This window comes from Triplophysa dalaica, chromosome 11 (genome assembly GCF_015846415.1).
Source record: "Triplophysa dalaica isolate WHDGS20190420 chromosome 11, ASM1584641v1, whole genome shotgun sequence".
NCBI lineage: Eukaryota > Metazoa > Chordata > Actinopteri > Cypriniformes > Nemacheilidae > Triplophysa > Triplophysa dalaica.
The window spans coordinates 1,431,505-1,453,611 of NC_079552.1; the positions used below are offsets into that span (position 1 = coordinate 1,431,505).

General features: G+C 39.5%; 2 protein-coding genes across 4 annotated transcripts in view; one reads left to right on the forward strand and one right to left on the reverse strand.

Moving 5' to 3' along the window:
• lhcgr (luteinizing hormone/choriogonadotropin receptor) overlaps window positions 1-14,322 on the reverse strand; it is a 61,329-nt gene extending 47,007 nt beyond the window's left edge. Inside the window, exon 1 of the mRNA XM_056760246.1 lies at window positions 13,677-14,322. Within this exon, the coding sequence (XP_056616224.1) occupies window positions 13,677-13,922 (246 nt within the window). The 5' untranslated portion in view covers window positions 13,923-14,322. The remainder of the gene's footprint in view (window positions 1-13,676) is intronic.
• On the forward strand, window positions 66-18,401 carry bcl2l11 (BCL2 like 11). 3 transcript variants are annotated; one of them, XM_056760250.1, is made up of 4 exons: window positions 66-938; window positions 2,513-2,790; window positions 5,551-5,684; window positions 14,329-18,401. In XM_056760250.1, exons 1-4 carry the CDS (start codon window positions 922-924, stop codon window positions 14,449-14,451), a joined length of 552 nt encoding a protein of 183 aa, XP_056616228.1. In that variant the 5' UTR covers window positions 66-921; the 3' UTR covers window positions 14,452-18,401. The 3 variants fall into 3 exon arrangements, with proteins under 3 accessions (XP_056616228.1, XP_056616230.1, XP_056616229.1); XM_056760252.1 differs by having other exon boundaries at window positions 15,143-18,401; XM_056760251.1 differs by having other exon boundaries at window positions 5,554-5,684.
• Window positions 18,402-22,107: the final 3,706 nt, after the last annotated feature.

The following is a 22,107-nucleotide window of genomic DNA, read 5'->3' on the forward strand; positions in this document are numbered from 1 at the left end:
ACTTTGCACAAACATCATTAATTCGTTCAGGTTCAATTCTACAAAAAAAATCAAGTTGTTAATGAACTGGAGTAGTTTAACCATATTCCTGTTGATTGAGATTGAGGTTTTTGTCACAGACTCCAGCCATTGGGATTGACAACACATTGGTTACTTTACAATAAATAAGTTATTGCATTTCGACATTAATATATTTTAAAAGGCATTGCACGAGGCTTGTTAGGGTTAAGCAAACACTGTTGCCCAATGTAAGCCCACTGGTGTTAAATCCCTCAGGTTACCGAGATTAGATTTTTAACACTTTCATTGCAGGCAGCTAATAAACAAAATGTGGCTGTACAGACATTTAATTACTACATATAGAGATTGAAATGCAGACAGAACTGTTATAGTGGCATTCTATTACATGTAGCATGTCACGACATATACAGAGAAAGGACCTTAATAAGACGTATTGCAAAATGCAAACGAAATACATAACGTTTAAGTGTTCAGTACATCTTATTTAACATTGCCCATCCCTGAAGGGCGGAGACTAATCGGGGGGGGGGGGCGGGACGGGACTTATCCAGCTGCTGCTCTTAGTATTTGCTTCAGTGAAGAGTTCAGAAGAGCAACTATGTATACTAGCAGAAGCTATTGAGTGAGCCCATGCGAGGAAGTACATTGTAGGAGCGATCGAGACAAAAGACAAACTCCAAAACAATCCTGTGGACATCTCTAAACGGGATCTTAGCGTGGGGTGCTGCACGGCAACGACATGCATCAAGAAATTTAAAGACATCGATTTTCTTACATTGGAATTGTCCTTTTTACAAGCGAATCTTTTAACTTTTTTATCTTTTGGATATTTTAATTTCCCCATTCTTTGTGCGTTTTATCGCTACCATGATGCTTTAAAGCGTACGTGCCGCTGGGAATATGTGTGATCCGTTCAGGTGAGTTTATACGGGAGTATGCACCGGCTTTCTCTCGGACTTTACGGCTTTTTTACAAAGGTCAACCAGTCCACTTGTGAAGTATCATATATTTACAGGACTGCGTTATAATAGCGCGCGTGCCTTTGTCTAATGTGATCTCTGCGATCTAAAACACAAAAGAAAGAAATCTTAGCCGAGGTGAGTTTAGTGTTAAAAGATGTCTGTGTCGAGTTGCACTTGCGTTGATACTTTATTCTGGCGATACGCGCAGAAGACAAAGTTACGCGGCGAGTGAAAAACTTTGAATGCGCGTCGTGCGTCTCTGATCGCGTGCAGCCAAACAGTATCTCAAAAAGACAACAAAAGTTGATATATACTAGGTGTCCACCACCCCCCTGAGTTCCCTAAAAGCTATGATATTAAAAAAGTCTGAATCATTTAACCGCGTTCTGAACTGGATAAACGCAGGCACCTGCCTTTTGCTTTGTTTTGATAGAGAATTACGATCAAATCCGCGTTTGTTGTTGTTGTTGTTTAAGTCCTATAGGTGTGCACCCCAGCTACGACGAACGAAATCGATAGTTGCTTTGCATTCATTTGCGTTTTCTTTAAAAAAAACACAACTCTAAAGGTTCGCAAAGACATTGCACGATTTGACGATGCGCTTTTTGTTGAACTGTCGTGTCTGAGACTCGCTTAACTTTCTTCTATTGTCTGATGTGCGTTTGCCGTCAGGATGCGTCACCGCGCTCCTATTAATAGGCAACTTTGTTTTGGTGTCTGTGTTGTTCTTTGGCCGCTGCGCTCTCGGTCAAAAGAATTCGCCAAACTCGATTGTTGCGCTGGTACTTAGTACCGACGGTAAAGTTTGAATAAGGAACACCGAAGAAACGAGTCGCGATCTGTTCGTGTCAAACTCCGCGCACCGGTATAATAGTGCGCGCTGACGCCAGTACTTCGCGTTTTGGACCGTAATATTTGCTGACAAGTGCAGGCGCAACAAAATTAGTGGTACGTGACACTACGACGGCATGACGGTAAGACGTTTCTGCTATTTTATTGCGTTTGCGCGTTACGCTTCCATCAAAAGCGACTGACAGTGCTCAAGCTATACATTTGGTCAATATGTGCGTTTCCTGGGATTCGAATAAACGAACTTTCGCTGCCAACTGAGCTACAGGAACATTACTGTACGTTAAATTCACACTTTGGGGTTTTATTTATACGTTCGACGTCGTGTTATGTCATCGTTGTGACGCGGTTTATATTTCTACCCGTGACCGGCGAGAACTCTGCATGTGTTTTCATTTTATTCAGCCGATCACGATAAACCACAGGAATGACTGCGATGACCTCGAAGCACAACGCCGCACGATCGTTTTTATCCCGGATTGTGCACTTAACTCCTAAGTGTTTTGCGCTCAGGGAGAAATAGGAAGTTGAAGTGTTGCTCATTTGTGACGCACTTCACCGAGCCGCTCTAGCGCACCATATAAATCGCCGTGAACGAAAGACCACAGAGCACGAAAAACACACAATTCCTCATCGAAGCGTTTGGCAAGACAGTAATGAGTGTTTTATGTGTCCCGCAGAGAGCAAACGCCGGCCATCGACTCGGCCTCCTTATCGGAGACGCAGGGACGCGGAGAGAGCGCACCCGGCGGAGACTCGCGCTCCGAGCACTTTCCCTTCCCGCAGCCGAGCGATGGGGACCCGTTAAGGGTTAGTCCTCTTGGTTACCAGTTGAGGTCACCGATGTCCCGAACATTCTCCAGGTCGTCTAGTGGCTATTTTTCCGTCGACAGCGATTCTGTGCCAAGTTCCCCTCTAATGCCCAATATTTCCGAAGCGCAAGGCAGCCAAAATGATGGTAAGAGCCCCCGGAAAGCGAATCGGCACAATTGTTGTGGTGTGTAAGAGCAGCGCGAGGAACGGGAAGGGGGGTAGTTTAATAATGTATTGTTTTAAATCAGATGACCAAGACAGAGCTGCACCGTTCCGACAGTATAGTACACTCTTAAAAATAAAGGTTCTTGCCAGCACTTCATTATTTACCTTTATAGTCTGAAGTACTATTCATGCAATTTAATAGAACTTTACTAACCGATAAGGAAACTTTTAGGAACCTTTATTTTAAAGAACGCGGTCTTGACCCGATTCGATAAGCATAATCCTTTGCTTCCCATATTTCACATCACAAAAACATTGCATGCTTTACGCATCCTTTAACGCGGTCGTGTTAGTTAAACTTCAAAACGCACATCATGAATCCCCATTGACATGATTTTGTTTTGGGCATACACAATGAGACAAAACAGATCAAGATTTGCATGAAAATATGAACGTAATTACAACTCGCTTATATGCCTGTCGACCGTGTAAGTGCTCTGAATGTTTTGCTTGGCCTTCGGTTTTTAACATTAGCAGCGTGACAAGTGTAGTGTTTTGATGCTTGGCAGCGCGCCCTCCTCGGTAATCTCTTCCAGAGCGCATGGTCTTTTCATTTAGAGGCAGACCGAAGCCAAATCGACTCATTTGTCTTTGTGTCAGCTACTCTTAAAGGAATATCCCGTATTTCTTTACTGTCCACATCAAATCGTTCACTTCCTTACGAGTCCATGCGTGTTTTGACGTGTATCCGGAGCATGATTTGATTTACTCCATTCACAAACCAAACACAAATGTGTGACCCATCTTCTCATAATGCCTCTGATGGAGCGGGCTGATTTGCTTGTTGTCTTGTTGTTTACTTGCACTGTGCTCGGCCTCCAGAAAGCAGTCGGGCAGCCTCAGTGCACCCAGTCAAAATAGACCGGCCCTTCTTTTGTAAAGGCTAGACACGAGATCCAACCATCTCTGTTTTCCCTATTGAGAGGCAGGAGATATGAGATGGCGATAATTGTCTTCCTGTAGCGCCTCACAATCGCAGCGTCTCTGAAAACCTGCTCTTAATGGCAAAGAGAAACAACAATATCTTTTCAGGGCCCTCATCTGTTGCTTCCTCGCTGCTGCGCCAGCGGACGCTTATTTATACCTTTTTAGCTGCTGCATTGTGTTGACATTAGCTCTTGGATTTACACGCATGAACTTTGTGCCCCTCTGCATGCACTAAAGTTTGTTTCAGTGTTTGTGAAGCAGACTGTGCTGTGTTTAGCATTTGGACAAATGAGGCTTAACCAAACCTGGACACAATAGACGTTCATGAGGCCACTGCAATATTGACAATATAAAAATCTCGACAACATCAAAAAAATTATTGAGGCTTGTCACGGTACGAGTCGAGGTGAAAGTGTTGACTAAAACGCAGAGTGATATTTGCGATATCGTCTGGTTTAAATCGAACGGTTCAAGCGCAGTTGTGAAAGGAGATGAATATCCAATCGTCAAAATATGATTGAGCATGAGAAATAACAGTAAAACAGTTTCTCACTTGAGTCATAGCACGAGACCAATCTGAGTTCAGCTTGAATTTGGGTGATATTAGCACTAAGTCCCAGAATAACCTTAGTCGATCGACTGCCGTATTATTGCTGACAAAGAGCCTCGTTTCAAGACTGTTGACAAATGTTTTTGCACGCCAATGGCCGTGGAAAACCAAACCAAAACTTTGCAGAGGTGTTTTTTACTTCAGAGAACTAACCTCAAGTATGTTTGGTTTTGATAGCAAATAAAAAATCCACTGCTCATTTCAAAGTGTGTTGATGTGTCTCTTATCAGCCCTCGGCTCTAAATGCACACTTTTAGTGGTTTGACACTTTTGTTTCTATTGTGTTTGTTCCAACATGAGAGCGTAGTTGGTGATGTGGAGTAGTATTTTCTTCTGCAAAATCAAATGTGCAATGTTTGCTTTGTTAATAATAATAAAAGGAACGTGCAGTACAATTTAACGCTGCATGTGTTTCAAATAAAATTACATTTTCATCCAAATGTACTAACTTCTATCTTACTTGATGTGAGATATCACAAGTATTTCACCTCTCCAACACTTTTGCTGCTATTCAGGGTTTTTCTTTTCACATTCCGGTCACTTCTGTCGATAAACCCAAAGCTTTTGTTAAAGTCACCATGAAATCAAACAGGAACATTCTAGTTGCACTGATTATTATAAATGATTGATCCGTGCACACCTTTATTCTTTTTTTAATTAATTTGCACTTCACAGTTTGGGGTCTTTAATCGAAAACATGAAGCTCCTCTCACCCTCTCAACAAAAACTCTTCACCACATGACGTAAGCAACAAAAGAGAGCTTGGACTATACGGACTGTCCAATAGCCACGCATTGTTAGCCCTCCCCTCCAGGCCCAACTTACAGCAAACCAATCGAAAAGGGAAGAGCACAATATAGCCCCACCCTACATTTTTTTCTCATTTCAGAAGCCGTTTCACTCGGATATACGTCACGATACGGATAAGAAGTCAATCGCAACTTCCGTTTCATGGTGACTTTAAATATAATGTTTTTCTATTTCTATGCAAAGCAAATGTGTTTCAAAAAATGTGTTTCAAATCAAACAAACCTTTCATTAAATGATAGCATTGATAAGCACTTTTGCATTATTTGATATGTATAAAAAAAATATGTACTTGTTTTGCCTTCACTTTTACAACTTTTATTTGATCTTTCAAAGAAGTATGGTTTGCCGACATTAGCCACCAGCACGGGCAGATGGCAGCACCTGTAGCCATGCGACACGAAGAGATACTGGTCGCTCGGGAGCTGCGACGCATCGGGGACGATTTCAACCGCCTCTACTTTCATGAGGTGAGTTGTGTGTGTATGCTTGTCAGACCAAATGTTCCAGCTCAGAAGATCTACCATGATAAAATATTTTACTCCGTAGAACAACGGCTTTTTTGTCTGACTGAGGTAGTCGCCTTGAATTTGCCTTTAGATGCCAGTCCTTCTCATATCAGCGTGTATATCAGGTGTTGCGCACAATGTTCATGGGTCTCTGCAGATCAGGGCTTTAATGAGGGAGGTGTTGAATGCGATGAAAGGACTTGATTTACATAACTTGTGTTTCTTAAGTTGTATCAGTCCTGCAGGAGTCAAAAAAAAGGTTCTTTATAAAGGATGATAGGACTAATACAGTTTTAGGAAAACAAATGGTTTTATTACAGTAAACGTTAAGTAACCATATACTTGTAGATTGATGATAATATGTTTTACCATATTTATATCAAAGGTAAACGATGGTTACAATAGTGATATCAAAGTAAATTTCTGGTTACTATGGATTTCCTAAAAAACTAAACTTTATTTACTATAGACCATTTCATGGAACACACGCTGGGACTGCAGTTAACTTCCGTTTTGTTTGGCTACTGTCTAATAATATAGCTATTTCTATATGTTCTTCTTATGTTAATATTCATTAATATTATTTCTTTTATTTATAATAATTGTATTGAATAAAAGAATGAATTTTGTTGAATTGTCGCATGTTAATTTTATTAAAGTCCCCGTGAACCGTAATCTGCGGTTGTTTTTACTTCCGAGAAAAAATAGTGGGCGTGGCCTGTTTTTCTCTGCGATTTGATGTATAAAACTGCTGTTGCATTTTGAAATGGAACTGGGAGCAGACTGATAGTTAAAGGGGAGGAGTTAACGGATGCCCCGCCCAAGCCATCTAACATAGGTCATGTCATGCAATATGGATAGTCATTACAGGACGGAAGTGCATTTTAAGATTTTAACTAAAGATTATGACGGCACACAAATTTTAAAGAGAATGATCCACATTGTTAAGCTATTTACAATGAATGCTGCAATATTTCGTGAAAAAATAGGCATCGTCATATAAGTTGAGCTTGGTATCGCAGTCTAAAGTCAAAATATTGGAGAGACGAGTTTAGCCAAATAACGATTCTTCTCGTTTTCATATCAGAAATAATCTACAGGCACTCTATTGTTTGCGAATGTGTACTATAAATTAAGGGCAATCCACGAACAGAAACGTTTTTTTTATGTTTTTACTTTGAAACCATCTATTGATAACCATCTATCAAAACACCATACGGTTTCTTTAAATTCGACCCATACCACAAATTGTTACATAATAAAATATACAAACGAAAAAATTCAACAAACCATTTATTGAATACAATAATATTAATAAAATAAAATAATAATGAAAATTTGTATTCTTAGACACTAGCTAAAAAAAACGGAAGTTAACTGGGGAACAGGCACGCGCGTCCGATGAAAAAGTCTATAGTTAAACAGTGGTTCATTTTTTGCTTAACGGCAGAATCAGTGTTTAGTTAAAGGACACATTAAGCTAGTAATGGGTAATAAAGATATGCTGTAATGACAATATCAACCGTGGCCTACATATGAAAGAAACAACGTCTGCATAGTTAAAGAGCTTAATGACTCATGTTACCATATTTATCAGTTGCTTTTGTCTTATGTTTACAGTATAATAGCACGGTATGTCAACCTTTGCTTATTGACTCGAGTGTACGGACACGTTTTTTCGTGAACGCTCCATCTGTTTGGTGACGTTGTGTGTCCTGACAAGATTCTGTTACTGTATTGGCTCAATCTGTTGTAGTTAATACTCATTCGAGGTGAATTACGTGCCTCTCGCCTCACTGACTCCAGTACAGAGCTGTGCTTCCTCCTCGGGCTCCAGTCCAACTGGACGAGGTTCTGGCAGTATTTGTCTTGTAGTATTTGTTTTTATTATGGTGAGTCAGAGGTTTGCCTTGACTCCAGCTTTTTAATTGGCTCGGTTTATATTTAGAAACCGGCAATTTGTTGCCTCTTTGCGGATATTTAGTCATTATGACTTTGGGAGAATGTTTTCTTCTCGTCATTCTCTGTGTGGGGGTGTATACAGACGCAGGTTTAACAGAGACGGTGTCTGTGTGCTCAGCATGCAAATAGCACCTTATCTAGCAGGCTATCGTTGTTTGATTTTATTGCTACGTAAAATTACCTGAGTCATTGTTTAAATGAACAAGGCCTGAAAGCTCTTGAAAGATATACCTGCAGGCAAGAGTCAAGACATGCTCACAAACGTATTTGCTCTTTCTGAGGCGAGCAATGTTGGTAATATCACTCTCACGCAGGTGTGCCGTGCGGGATGTTTAACGTTATCCCTCTGCCGATGGACATGAATGACATTTCACGTGTATTTCAGTCCATGATATTATGGGTGAAAAAAAAACATATTAGCCATTTTTGTAAGGAACTAATGATATTAAATACGTGTACAAATATTTGTTTAACTGGTTATCTCTGGTTGGTGACGTAGTATCTTTCTAGAACAGCTCCTTAAAAGCAGATAAGTGTGTTGTCAGATATAAGGAGCATTGTTATTGAGTGCCAGATGACTCACTAACAGTGAACGAGTGAACCCGATGTGTGCCGGAATGATTCATTGTTGCTGGATGTCTCGTGTTTGACTGGTTCTCCAGACACGCCCTGAGCACCTTAACAGTCCGACAGGGGGATATTCAGTTGTCAGATCTCATGTACAACAGCTATATGATATCAACTCTTTTACATGTCAATGGAAATAACAACTGTTCCGTCTTGGAGCAATGTTTAAAAGAGGATATGTGATTTATTTTAATAGGCTTAAGGGGTCTTCACGCTAACCATGCAAATGTATTTTAGAAACCGCAAGAAACATGAGAAACAGAACTTAATGTCACACTGCTTCTTTAAAAAATACATATTATTCATACAAAGGTGTACATGTAACACATTGAAGGGTGGGGTTAGTGTTTTTTCAAAAGCGCTTTAGAACACAGAGTCGGGCCGAGTACCAAAACAAACTAGTAGCCAATTAGCATTAAGGGGCGTGTCCGCTCATGTTGACGTAGGGAAGAGAGCAAGCGGTCGTGTTTCTTTTTCATATTATATATAAAGAGATATAAAGATATATATAATATTGTTTCTTATGTAAAAACAATATTGATAACCATTTCAAAATAAATATGTTACTCTGCCGTTATATGACATGTTTAGTTGACAAATATACCGTAAATGTTTCCTAGAAATATAAATCTCTTTTATGCTATTTTATATTCGTAATATTTAAAAACTACCGAAAGCTTCTTCTACAATTTTGTCAAACCATAGGACACATGTGCGATGTAACACCCACATTTATATAACTATCAAAAGCAAGTAGCCAATCAGATTTCGAGTCCGTTAAACAAGTAGGCTACGGTTCTCTAACAAAGCAATTATCTTTTGGGTATGTCCCGCTGCAGCTATTTTCTCAATAGGAAGGGAAGAAATGACTTGAATGCAGTCGCTTTGGATAAAAGCATCTGCTAGTTGTAAATGTGGGCCTTTAGTTTATAAGAACATTCAAAAAGAACAAGATTCATCCCAAAACCGCCCACTTCTCTTTAACAGCCCTGGTGGAGATACTAATAGGCAGAGGGGTCATTTTAAAACCGAGAAAAGGGGAATAAAGGAAGGGTTGCATGAGCTGTGTGTCTGGGACAGCTCAGTTTTATGATATTTACCCTGCGGTTAGACTCTGAGCTCTAATTATGCACTGGGTCCTTCTCTTCAGCGCCATGGAGACGCTCTCGAACCCTGTCAGGGTCTCGGTGAGGGTCAGAGGAGCTAGCTGGCCAACACTACAAATGAAGGCCATCGGCTCCTTGCTTTCTTTATTTCTCTTCTCACATGTGCGTGGTGTCATTTCAGTGGTTTGTTTTGCACGGTGGACACGCGTGTGTGTGTATTTTCATCTCGTTTCTTTGGCTTGTGTGCAGTGAATTTGAAGTAACTGAATGCAGCACAAAGAGCACTCATTACGAAACGATACGTCTGCATATTGAGAAGTGAACCCTTACGAATGACTTTCGTTGCTGTATCTCAACCACTGATCTAGATAAATGACTGAATTGCACCTACATTTCTAAACCAACGGCAGGAGGTGAAACCACCGGAAGCGATCGCGCCGCCATCTTGGTATGCCCAACTGACAGAGAGCGTCATTGACTAATAGTCAAAATGACGATCTAAATTAACCTGTTTTTAGCTTATTAGACTCACGATAAGTTTGAGTTCACATGTGTTTAAATAAATTGTTACTTCTGATGTTTTTCCAATGTTTATGTTTATTTTGGGCAGAATAGCAACATATAGAAATAAATGTACAGAAGGTGAGTGTGTATTGCACACTGTGTAAATGTTTAGAAATAAAGCTTCATGACTTTAAGAACATAAACAGGCTGTATTTAGTCTGTTAGTCTGCTGATCTGATATGTGCGCTTCTGTAATGAAAAAGAACATAACTTACTCCAAGATGGAAAATCCTGACTTTAAATAATCAACCATTTACATGCTTAAGACATGTGCGTTGTAAGAATGTACTATGAGAGTTTAGATATAAAAACAGGGAAGGGTTAGTGACTGTTTTATCATCATGGGCATACCGGTAGCTTCGGTGAAATGACGTGATGAGCAATCCAGTGGTTTATGTAGATCAGTGATCTCAACAGGTTTATTGTGTCATGAAATTTTATTCCAGAACATCTCATAAATGATATCAACATAATGCTAAGGTGTTGTAGGTGGTTACCAAGACGTTGCCATGTGGTTTATGAGTTATTCTCTATAGTCTTTGGCAGGTTACCATGTGGTCACTAGGGTTTGCAGGGTGGTCTTAGGTGGTTGCTAGAGATTTTTCTGCCTTACGTTTTATCATCCAACAGCTGAATATCATCACCATTCTTTGAACACCACATGAATTGAGGTATCGTATGTTTTTAGCGCACAAAAGGAATGTGCCCAAAATTGAAGGGGTTGGGGGTGCGTTGAAATCTCTTTAGCCACTAATAAAGAATAAATGAGAGACCTGTCAGCATTGTTTAGGGGAAAACCTTGTGATCACCTTTCTATTTCAGATTCTCTTAAAGAATTCAGAAAAAGATTGATTTGGTGGAGACCGTGTAATTGTCCTAGATGTGAGGTTTGTAAAGTAGTTTTCCTCTCCTCAGCACTTCTCCACCGTTGGCTCAGGCTACACCATCGGCGATTGAGAAGTGCTGCTGCGACATGCTATCACTCTGTTAGTAAGCAGCGCGCTAATAAAGAGCAGATGTCTGGCCACAGAGCGCGCTTGTTGTTCCAGCCCTGCTAATATCTGCATCTCGCCTGCAAAATCGCACATGATGGACTTTTGTCAGCCCCGTGCATCAATGCGCTTTTGTTGCGTGCATTTTCCCCGGAGAAATGGAACAGTCTGGACCATTGTAGCCGATGAAGTTTCTATTGAGTCATGCGGCTACCTCTCAGGAGACGACTGCATGCGTTTCTGTCCTGACATGTTGCAAACTTACTGTCTCCCTGAGGGTTTGTGCTTCATGATTGACGACCGGGCTCAGAACCCTGACTGTGCGGCTGGTAACGCTGAAATACATTGTTGGACACCTCGTGACACACACGTTTATTTTGCTGATAGCAAAACAGCTGTTTATTAGATTCTAAAACTGTCTGAATATGAGGTTGCTAAAGCGATGTCTTGAACAGCTATTTGACTCTGAAGAAGATTTTGGCTCATTTTCTAGCAGCAATACACAAAAGTGCTTTAGAAGTGAATTAGCTTCTTTGATCATTTGTGTGACTGAGATCTAATACTTCTAATTCCTGTGTCATTTTTCCCAATTTTTATTGCATGCACTCATTCTCTAAACGATTGATGTCCCGTCACACTACTTTCCAGTAGGGATGCACCGATACCAGTATCGGTATCGGCACAACACCACACTCATGTACATGTACTTCTAATGACACACCGATACCTCATGTGACATACGTAGAGCCCTATGATTTCCGCAATGTGGAAAACGCGGACGGAATCGAGGAATCCAGGCATAAAAACAGATTTTGCTGTTCAACACGGAATGGCACGGAATTATTTCCTAACAAGAAACTAGCGCTGAACCGCTAACATAACAGCTAACAAAATATTCAGATGCTGTTTAAATATGTATTCTCCTTGTTTTGCGTGACTGTGTGTGAAAGTGCGGTGCGGTTGCGTGTACTGACCCTGAACACATTAAGCTTTACGAGGACACGAACACATGAACAAACACCATTTGTGGCAATCCGTCAAAATAAAAGTCTGGTTAATTTAAACAAATGCTCTTTGCTGCATCCCGTCAAAATAAAAGTCAGGTTAACTTAAACGCTCTTTGTGGCCTCCCGTCAAAATAAAAGTCCGATTGACTTAAGCAAGTTATAATACACTCACATTTTACCACACCGCTCCCCTTGAATTTTTTTATAATTCGACCACAGAGTATATTGTTTACTTTAGCAAACTGAAGTAAATGTGCTAGTAAAATTGTGCTACTTATCATAATTTTTTTTTACTTAATTTAAAAATAGTACTTTAAGTAAATTTAAGTAGACCTAAAAAAAAAAGAAAAAAATCTACCAGCAAGATACTGGTTTATTAATATAATTGTACATTATACAGTTATAGTTATCGATATCGGCGAGTACCAGGAAAAAAAGTATCAGTACTCGTACTCGCTCTTTAAAAAATGGTATCTGTGCATCCCTACTTTCCAGTGTAACAGCAGGCTGACGTGCCGCTAATATGCTTGATTTTTGGTTCCTTCATGCAGAGGGTGTTTTTCTATTTCGTGTGGGTGCATTGCCTGCGAGTCTGTCACATGCTATTCTTCCACGTAAACTGAAAGCACATGCACTTGTGTTGTATTACATTTATTTTTACCAGCTCTGGCAGCAGCGTAGCGGCCATCTGTGAATGCATTAGCAGCTCGGTACGTGCGCCCGGTCTACAAGGATTGTTTTGCTATGCTTTGGCTTTGTTCAGCTGTGGCTGCTCTGTTTTTCTTGCATGTGGTTTTGCTCGCGTCTCTGCCACGCCAGACCCCATTGTCCTTGCGCGACGAGTCAAGGATGCCCCTCTCTTTTCTGTCTCTCCGATTTCTCCCAGTTGCGGTTCAGATAGGACCTTAGATTGCAACGTTTTTAAAGCTAGCGGTGATGAATTGATCCCAGATGCAGGAGACGAGCGTAAGAGTGCATCGAGTCAAACCAGGGCAGTAATCGTAAATAAGTCAGTGTTTGTCTGGACTCAAGTTAAAGACATTCGATTGGAGGGATGCGCCTCTGTTATTGCACTGCTATCTGCAGTTTCGTGCTGCTTTTAAACATGCGCTCACCACATCATAACAATGAGCCTTTTATTGATCCATCTTGGTCACGGGTGCAACTGCACGTTTGTCTTTAGTAACTGCATGTAATAAATCAGCCTCTATTTGGCCCTTTTTGGATTATCAATGTGGCAACGATAAACATCCTGAAGTTAATAAACTACCACAGCAAACAAAAATATACTTTGCTAACATTTCATTAAGTTATGAAAACATTATATCTGAATGTTTTATCCACCAACCAATTAAGAATAACGTTTTAATACTAACTTATTTAGAATTCTTTGGAATGACGTATAGTTGATGAAATGCTTCCTCCAAGTAAGTTTTTTTGATAACTTTGAGAGAAACTTTAGAAATATTTAATGTTAGCTGGGATTTGTGTCAATGTGTTAGCGTATTAGATACTGTATATTAAAATATCCCTTACGAGGACTAATGTATATGTAGCACTTCAAATCAATCTCTTCCTCCACATTTTGTCATTTGGCACAGCTTTCTTGTGTAGACACCCATGAATAGGGTTCACCTGAACCCACTGACCTCAGGAGTTGTTTTGTTGTGAAGGCATGATTTAACACTGACTCACGCTCCCAGACGTCATCTGCATGCATGTGGCGCCTGAGATGGCTCTTCTTTGTAGCGTGTTCAGTTTGAGCGCTGCAGTCCTACAAACTGGCTGTTTCTCTCCTGCACACACAAACACACACACAGAGTGAAATCTTCCCTCTATTGGACTCCACTTCCTGCTCACCTGTTTCCTCTGACTGAAAACACAATCCCTCCTTGGGCACTTTGTGATTTTTGGCACCACTTTTACTGAATCAAAACTCATTTTTTCTTCACCTTCTGCATTTGTTTATAACGAAATTGTTTTATAACTGAGGCTAATTGAGACCGCATGCTGCTCACCGACGGAACCATGCGTTTCCCTCACAGCTTTAATTTGATTCCCGCATGCACACCTGCTTTATTTCAAAGGCCCTTTTTTTCAAATACAGCATGAGTTTTGGGAAATTGTATTGCCACAATTCACCCCAAAATTAAAAGAAATCATATTTTGCATTTTGAAATGTAATGAGATCCAGACAAAACATCCTCTAGACTTGGGAGGAACATGCACTTAATTGTTCCACAATGCCAAACAACGTTATAGTCCTGCAAAATAGATTTTCTTTTTTACTGTTGGGGCGAATTATGTTTTCAGGAGGATTATGTGTAGCCACTTGATTGTCTTCTAGATGGAAGTAACAGATTGTTATCCTGACGGTGAGGCGAGGTGGACGCCCAGGCCTGGCGTTTTTCACCCTCCCTTCATTCTCTACAGGAAAGGTTTTTTCTCTCCTCTTTTTTCTGACTTCTAGAGTGTTTCCTTGCGAGTTCCTGCCAGTCTCCTGGGGGAAATGCCCCCGCTGCTTATCGCAGTCACTCAGCACGCCGGGTGAATGCAGCCCAGAGCTGCGGGCCAAAAAGAGGCCACCTGGCTCAGGTCAACTCATGCCAAGTCTCTGCGACTCAGAGCTCACCGGATGACCAGGCAGCTGCCAGTTCCTGTATTGTGTCTGTTGTAGTTCAGACTCGCTTAAATATACCGCAAGTCCCTCAAAGCATCAAGGTCTCAGCGTGGTATCTCATGTGTCAACATGGTGCAGCGTCACAGTATAAGCCGAACGCCTTTGTTAGATTATGTGGGCGGCTCTTAACTGTAAAGATTTGAGTTTGTCTGTCTATCTAGGGACGACAAACATGTCACCGAACAACTGAGATTGGATAGGGAACATTTTTTTACATTGCACTCATGATATTTAAAACTTGAATATGACTCTTTGTTCTGAGGAACACAAAAGAAGATATTTTGAGAAATGTCTTGGTGGTTTTGTGTTCATACGATGGAAGTTAACGTGTTTGGTTAACCAACATTCTTCAAAATACCTTCTTTTGTGTTCCTCAGAAGAAAGTCGTATGACATGAGTGAAAGTAAATGATGAAAGCATGTTCATTTCTGACATCTCTGATTCAAACACTGTTCCTCTCTCTCTCTCTCTCTTACAACAGGCCGGTGCGGGCAACAACAACGCTGCTCGGAACGAGCATGCCATCATCGTCTGGATGAACGAGTTCATCGGACAGCTAATGCAGATTTTCCTGCGAAGAAGATGATTGACACATTCAACACCCAGTAGACATGTAGCAACAAACCAACCCCCCCCTCCCCTCCTGACTGTATATATGTACATAATAAGGGAAAACAGCAGTGCTGCTCTTCCAAAACCTCTCCGGGTGTCCCACGGTTTGGACCTGTCGACCCTCCCTAGGTCAACTCACAGCGAGTTTCCTGCGTTCGTGTGGAAAGCTGAGCCATTAGATGCTGTGTTCGCATGACTGACGTCGGCTCTTATCGATGAACCCTGAAGAGTGGAAAACGTGCCTTCATTGTCTGTTCGCCCCGTCACGTCTTTCGTTTTTGTCTTTTATCGTTTCCCATCTGTGCGTTTCTTCGCTCGCTTGACTTTATATTTATTTTCACTGTATTTAAGTTGTAAGTTTTGTGTACTTTTTTTATGATCGTGGACCTTAGTCGGTCGAGCGGTGAAGTTATTAGTTCTGCCTGTCCCAGTTTGCACTTGTGTAGCCTTTACACATCATATGAAATAATACAAATCATCCCATTACAGAGGTCAGACATAACCAGTTGCAGTTGATAGATGAAAACATGTGTTGGAATTTAAACACAAACGATTTGCGTCAAACTAGAAACAGATCTGCACTGGATTCGTGTATTTTCTTGGTTTGAAGGCAACTGAAGGAACATCCTTTCACACGACTCGACGAACAGGTGAACTGCGGTTGTGGCTTGAAACGATCAACGACAGCAGGAAGTGATGCAAAATCTCGCCATAAAATTACAATAAATTACACTAGCTAACGCTTACACCTACCCCACCCCTTAACCTAACTTTACAATAATAAAAAATAGTAATTAACTGTTTATCAGCGTGAGATGAATTATGCGGGATTGAAGTGCGCATGCTCAGTAGAGGTAGCTCTTCTAGTAACAACCGTGAACTGCTTAACTCACCAGTATCACCTCAGCGCAATGAGCGCAACATACAACGTGAGGCTTTGCTCTTGAATATAAATGACATGTAACATCTGTCCATTTTATCTCCCTTACCACAAACAAGCGCAAATCGTTTACCAGGCGCTGGAGTTTAGCTGTGTTCGACTAAATGCGCTGCTGCTGAAACCGTTCGGTGTATGATCCCAAAGTCTCGCGAGAGTGTTTGAATAGCTGCTCTTTTGTCTCGCGATTCTTTGGTTTCAGTATGCCCAGCGCTACGTGAGGTCCGTGGGCGGAGGCTTCCGCTGGGTCTTAAAGCCGGCATATACGTCACCGTCTTCAAATATTTGCGTGTTAATGCAGCCAAGCGAATTGAAAGTCGGAAAATAGAATTCATATTTTGCATAAACATTCCGAGTTTTAAAGTTTCTACCTTTGACATGTCTCAAACTTTATCAACCATGTTTTTATTATAGTAAATTTTTTTGGCAGATTTGTCACCATTTTAATTATTATGACCATTGTTTTACTACAGATCCCATGTTTAAAAGGTCACTGTACTAAAGCAATGGTAAATTAGTTGTAATTAACTATGGTTTTACCATAAATACTATGGTTAAACCATATTTACTGTAGTAAAGCCATGGCTACTTTTCATAAGGGTATGATTCTGTGTGAGCTGTGTCATAATAATAGCAAGACATTTTATCTGTTTTTAGATACATTAACTTTGTACATCTGCTTTAATTATATTGTAAAATCACCCTTTATTGTGACACTATATCTACATGCACTTGAGGCCTGCTGAGGGCCATGTTGAAACCTGCATCTTGTCGTGTGAAAGGTCTTCAGAAAGGTCTTGAGGAACAACAACAACTTAAGAATTCAATGTGAAAACATTATTTTACACAGAGAACAATTAATCAAATGAAATGGGACAGGCAAAGGTAGTAAGTTCATGTAATCACTGTTGAAATTTTGTTACTTTGGACATTGTAAACGTTCCAGATTAGATCTTTTGGTTTGTTGAAATGTTTTATTTGGTTTGTTTCCTTATTAGGGATGAGAAATAAGATCAAAAGTGACATTTTGGGCATACGATTCATAATTCCATTGATGTTCCAATTGCATGTTCTTTGGCCCAGGTTTGTTCCTCAAGATTAATTACACTTTATAATTTAGTTATTGTTGTAGACAGTTTTTTTCCAGAATAGCTCAGAAGGAAATTCCAAATGGTTTTAAGTGCCTTGCCCAAGGGCCCAAAGGAAAATCAGGATTTTATATTCAGAAACTCTGGTTTGGACTTTTTTATGACGATGAATTCAACCCCCTTGCCCATATTCACTTGTGTAGGTGGTGTTAAGGACCATTAGCACATGTTATAACCACTGTTTAACACCAGCCGTACCCAAATCTCAAAAACTGACCTTGCAGAAGTTTCCTTCAACAGGTCTCAGGGTCCGTAGGAAATATACCTGTGGAGATTTCTTGAACAAACCCGTCTTCCAAATGTACTTCAGCTCATAGCATCTCAATTTGTGACTTTTCCTGTTTATATTACCGTTAAACTCAGTATTTCATTTCTCAATGCACAGTATGTTGGTTAGAAATGTCACGTTTATTATTAGCGAATACTCAAGTAAGTAAAGACTGATGTATTGACCATCTACCTTGAACGGTATTGCTGAATATTAAGAAAATCTAAATTTAGATAAAACGGTGTGTGTAAGGATTCGTCAGTTTGACGAAAGGCCCTGTGTTATAATAGTGTGTGTTTTTATATGTATATCAGTTACAATGTTTCAGTTTGCCAAAATGATGGTTGTTTTGGTTAGTTTTAGCGTTGCAAGTTTACCACTTGACACCACCAAAGACCTCATGTTTCAATACTGTTGGTATCGTACATGCATTGATCTCATCTCCCATGTGTCCGGACGCTTTCCAACAGCGTTCTCATTCTGTATCCCTGTGATTCCCGAACAAACCTTTTTTTCTGAGGGAAACCATGAATTTCAGGCCAACCTGTGTATCTCTCACTGGACCTTTGACTGAATCTCTTCAGTTTAGTTGCACTGAACGTCCGCTTTACCCGACCTGACGCCACCCAGGACCCAGTACATTTGTAGCAAATTGACAATTTTTGTTTGTTTGTTTGTTGTTTGTTTGTTTGTTTTACGTTCAATGCATCTTTTTGTATTTTGCACTGAAATATTTCTGTGCTAATTTGTGCAATACTGCTGTAAATAAAGACGCTTTTTTCAACTTTCTAAATGTGGACTCGTCTCTGTTAATAAGCAATTCCCATATCGGAATTAAATGAAACTTGAAGAAATGAGATCAACTTTTATTAATTCCCTGAAAGAAAATGAATACTTCAAACATCAATCACAGTAACGGTCAGAACAGACCCTTTATGTAACAAAAAATGATATGTGTATTAAAACTATGAAACACTAAGTGTGCTATAAGTAAGGGATAATCCTTCAATGCACAGCTAGCCATGGATTATTCTGTTTATACAACGTTTTTTTGCCAAGTTAAAGCTTTTATTGATGTTTACAGTGTCATTTTAGATCAAACCGATGAAAATGATGGTTATTTTGTCAGTTAATTTTAAATGTAATCGAACTGACTGGAGCTACCCGTGCCTTAAAGGATTTTAATGCACACCTTCCAGCCAATCAGAATCTAATATTCAAACAGACCATGGTATAAATTACATTGTGTGCTATATGAACACTGTAAAAATAGTTGAGTCAACATAAAATAATAAGGCAACCTATCACAAGCATTTTTTGAGTTAAATCAATAACAGAGACTGAAGTTCACCCAACTTAAAAAAGTATGTTGAAGTCATTAGTTGTCACAACATAGTCAAGTTTACCTAAAGACCAACAGAACAAAATATTTTTTGTTGGCTGAACATAAATAAGGGAATATAGGTTGTTTATTTAAAAATGAACAAATGTATTTGTCTTTTACTACAATTGGACATGTTTTCTGCTCAAACAGACCAAAACTTTGATAAAATAACTGTGTAACAGAGTGCATTTATACCATCTTTGCTGTTGTGTCATGTACTTACACCTCAACATTGAACACAAATCTCAACCCTGGTAACAATCAAAAACCATAATTCATAAAAAAAACATTAACAACAATATTCAAGAATAAATTGAGTAAAACACTTATCTTTACGAAAAACAAATAAGAAACAGAATTGAACATGCTGCAATGCATCTCTTGCAATATTGTTTGTTCAGAATACACTGTTTTTGGCAAATTATCTGATGAATTTTGGTCAAAAACTTGAGAATCTAAGTCTGGTCAACAAAATAATCTTTATTAGAAACGTGTTGTGGCTAATTTTGTTCAGTATATGGAAAACAATAATTTGACTCCTTTAACTAAACATTCTATGTTCAAGTTACTTTGTTTATCTTTGTAGGGAGAACATTTTGCAAGCTGGATTTTTGATATTTACATTTATGCATTTTGTAGACGCTTTTTCCAAAGCGACTTACATTGCATTTTCCTATACATTTGTTTCTAAGCATGTGCAATTCCCTGCGATCGATCCCACGACTTGGCATTGTTAGCGCCATGCTCTTACCACAGAGTTACAGGAAAGCTTCTACAGTGGATATATAAAAAGAATATGAGTTAATATAACCACACTTTAAAAAACATGTTACCGTAAAAACTCTAAATATTCTCTTGATAAATATAATGCACTTAAAATTAAAATACGTATTACCATTCCAGTTCAAAGTGACATTACTGCAGTGTATCATGAAAAGCTCTTGTTGTGTCTCATTGTTTTGCAACAGTTGCAGGCGAAAATGTTTTCATTAATTTTATTTTATGTGGTGTCACCAAAATTAACAGGTGAAAAGAAACAATCAATATGTTGAATTAAATCAGTAAAAGTAATTTGAACAGCAAAATACATCCAACAACTGCACAGTCACTTACACCCAGCACACAATCCTCTAAGTCAACATTGAGACACATTGAGACATTGAAAACAACAAATGAACTTGTTTCGCATGAGAACTGGAAACTTTCTCTTCCTCCAAATGACGGCTCATCTGTAGATTGAAAGTACGGTACCTTTCACAGCCTGGCAAAGTACGCCGTCATAATTCCATATCTTTGCATTCAGCCATTCAGCGTGTGCTCACGTGACCGCATTTATACTTTGAAGGGAGGTTTTTACAGCCATGTGTTTACATGACTCAGTCAGCCATGCTGGGGCATGAACTGGAGAGGTCTGGGGAAATGAAAACACTCATTATGTCATCGTATGATTTATGTCGTACCATCCCATCTGACCAATAGATGAGATGGGAGTCGTTGCGTTGCAGAATTTTCTTTCTCATTGGTTTACATCCAGTCCAAATTAACTTGTTGGGGGAACATTTGAATTTATTTCCAAAAAAAGATAACTCAGTTTTAAGAAAAATTCAAAATCGTGTTTTTTTGTTGTGTATTCCAATTATCAGCCAAACTGCAGTTAGCATGTCAAGCCAACTAACACAATAAAACACAACAAAAATATGATAACATCATAAAAACATGATTTATGACATTTCAAATTATAATAATCTCTTCATTTACTTACTCGTTTTCACTGAACTGCATAATTAATTGTCAAACCCAAACTGTTATGTCTCTTATCTTAAATCTTCTATCAAAGTAAAAATCTTTTTCTTGTTTTGTTTTTGTGAATACTGCCGGTATGAGGAAGTACTTGTGAGGATTACAGTAAAATTCCCCTTAAACTCACAATACGTCAGACGCTTCATTTCACTTGATCTCTTTATGATTGTTAAAAGGCTTCTGAGCCCTCAAGTGTGTTTAAAGGGAAGGATGCAAATGCTCTTTTCTTTGAAATCCATCCCAATTTTAAACTCAGTACATCATCGTGGTTTCCAAACAGCCAGCTATGTCTAGATGCGTAAAGCCACATCATTCAGGAAATTAGCAGCCTTCATTAGAAGAGCACACACACACACACAGGTGTTTGACTGTACACAGCTAACCCTTGCGCACAAGAGAGGCTGTATGCTCAGGATATTGTGGTTAAGACCCCAGAAAAATGTCTTCCTCTATTGAGTTCATTCACACTGAGAATTTCCAGTAAGGCAACATCTCGACATGTGCTTATCAGCTCACCTGGGAGTACGCTTTGGCACCAGTACGCCGAGTGTCATGTGGTCAACCTGACCTGAGCAATGCCATTTTCTTCTCTCTCTGGGCTTTGTGAAACCCACTGTGATAGAGAACACTGCAGACAGATACAATAACAACATTCTGCAGATGTTCATGAATCACCTACACATACAACACTGCAAAACGTTGCTGTAGTTTTGCGGCAGGTTTGCCAGTAACTTACCGTGGATTTGACTACAACTCCATATTTTCCTATGAATACTGTATTTAACTTTACTTTAATCAAAAAAACACTTTGACTTTTGAGATTCAAAATGAACAAGAAGAGACCGGTCTCATTTCTGGCATTAACACGGTAACACCTTAAAAAAGTGACATTCTTCCTAAGCGTTTTCATCTCGTTTTATAGTCAAAATATTTGAAACTTCTTAAATTACGATTGGTTTTAAATTGTAAAAATGAATCTACAGTAAGTTACTGGCAAAACCCGCTGCAAAACCAGAGCAAAGTTTTACACTGAACCTTATGTTATGATCACAGATCTTCAGCCACAAGCACAAACCACCCTATAAATACAAAATAAAGTGTATTTATGCATATGGCAGATGCTTTTATCCAAAGTGATTTACAGTGCTATACCGTTTTCAGTATGTGTGCCCGTAAATCGCAGATGATTTATTCTTCATGATACAGCACAATCTCAGCCAAAAGTATCCTGTGTTTTCTTTGACTATCCAACATAAATAGACAAAATGCAATTATGGTTTTGTCCCAAATGACACAC

Bases quoted from the DNA above. Each gene is read 5' to 3' on its own strand.
- bcl2l11 (XM_056760250.1), top strand. The intron at 2,791-5,550 runs GTAAGAGCCCCC...GATCTTTCAAAG, and splicing joins GCAAGGCAGCCAAAATGATG to AAGTATGGTTTGCCGACATT. The intron at 5,685-14,328 runs GTGAGTTGTGTG...ATTGTCTTCTAG, and splicing joins ACCGCCTCTACTTTCATGAG to ATGGAAGTAACAGATTGTTA.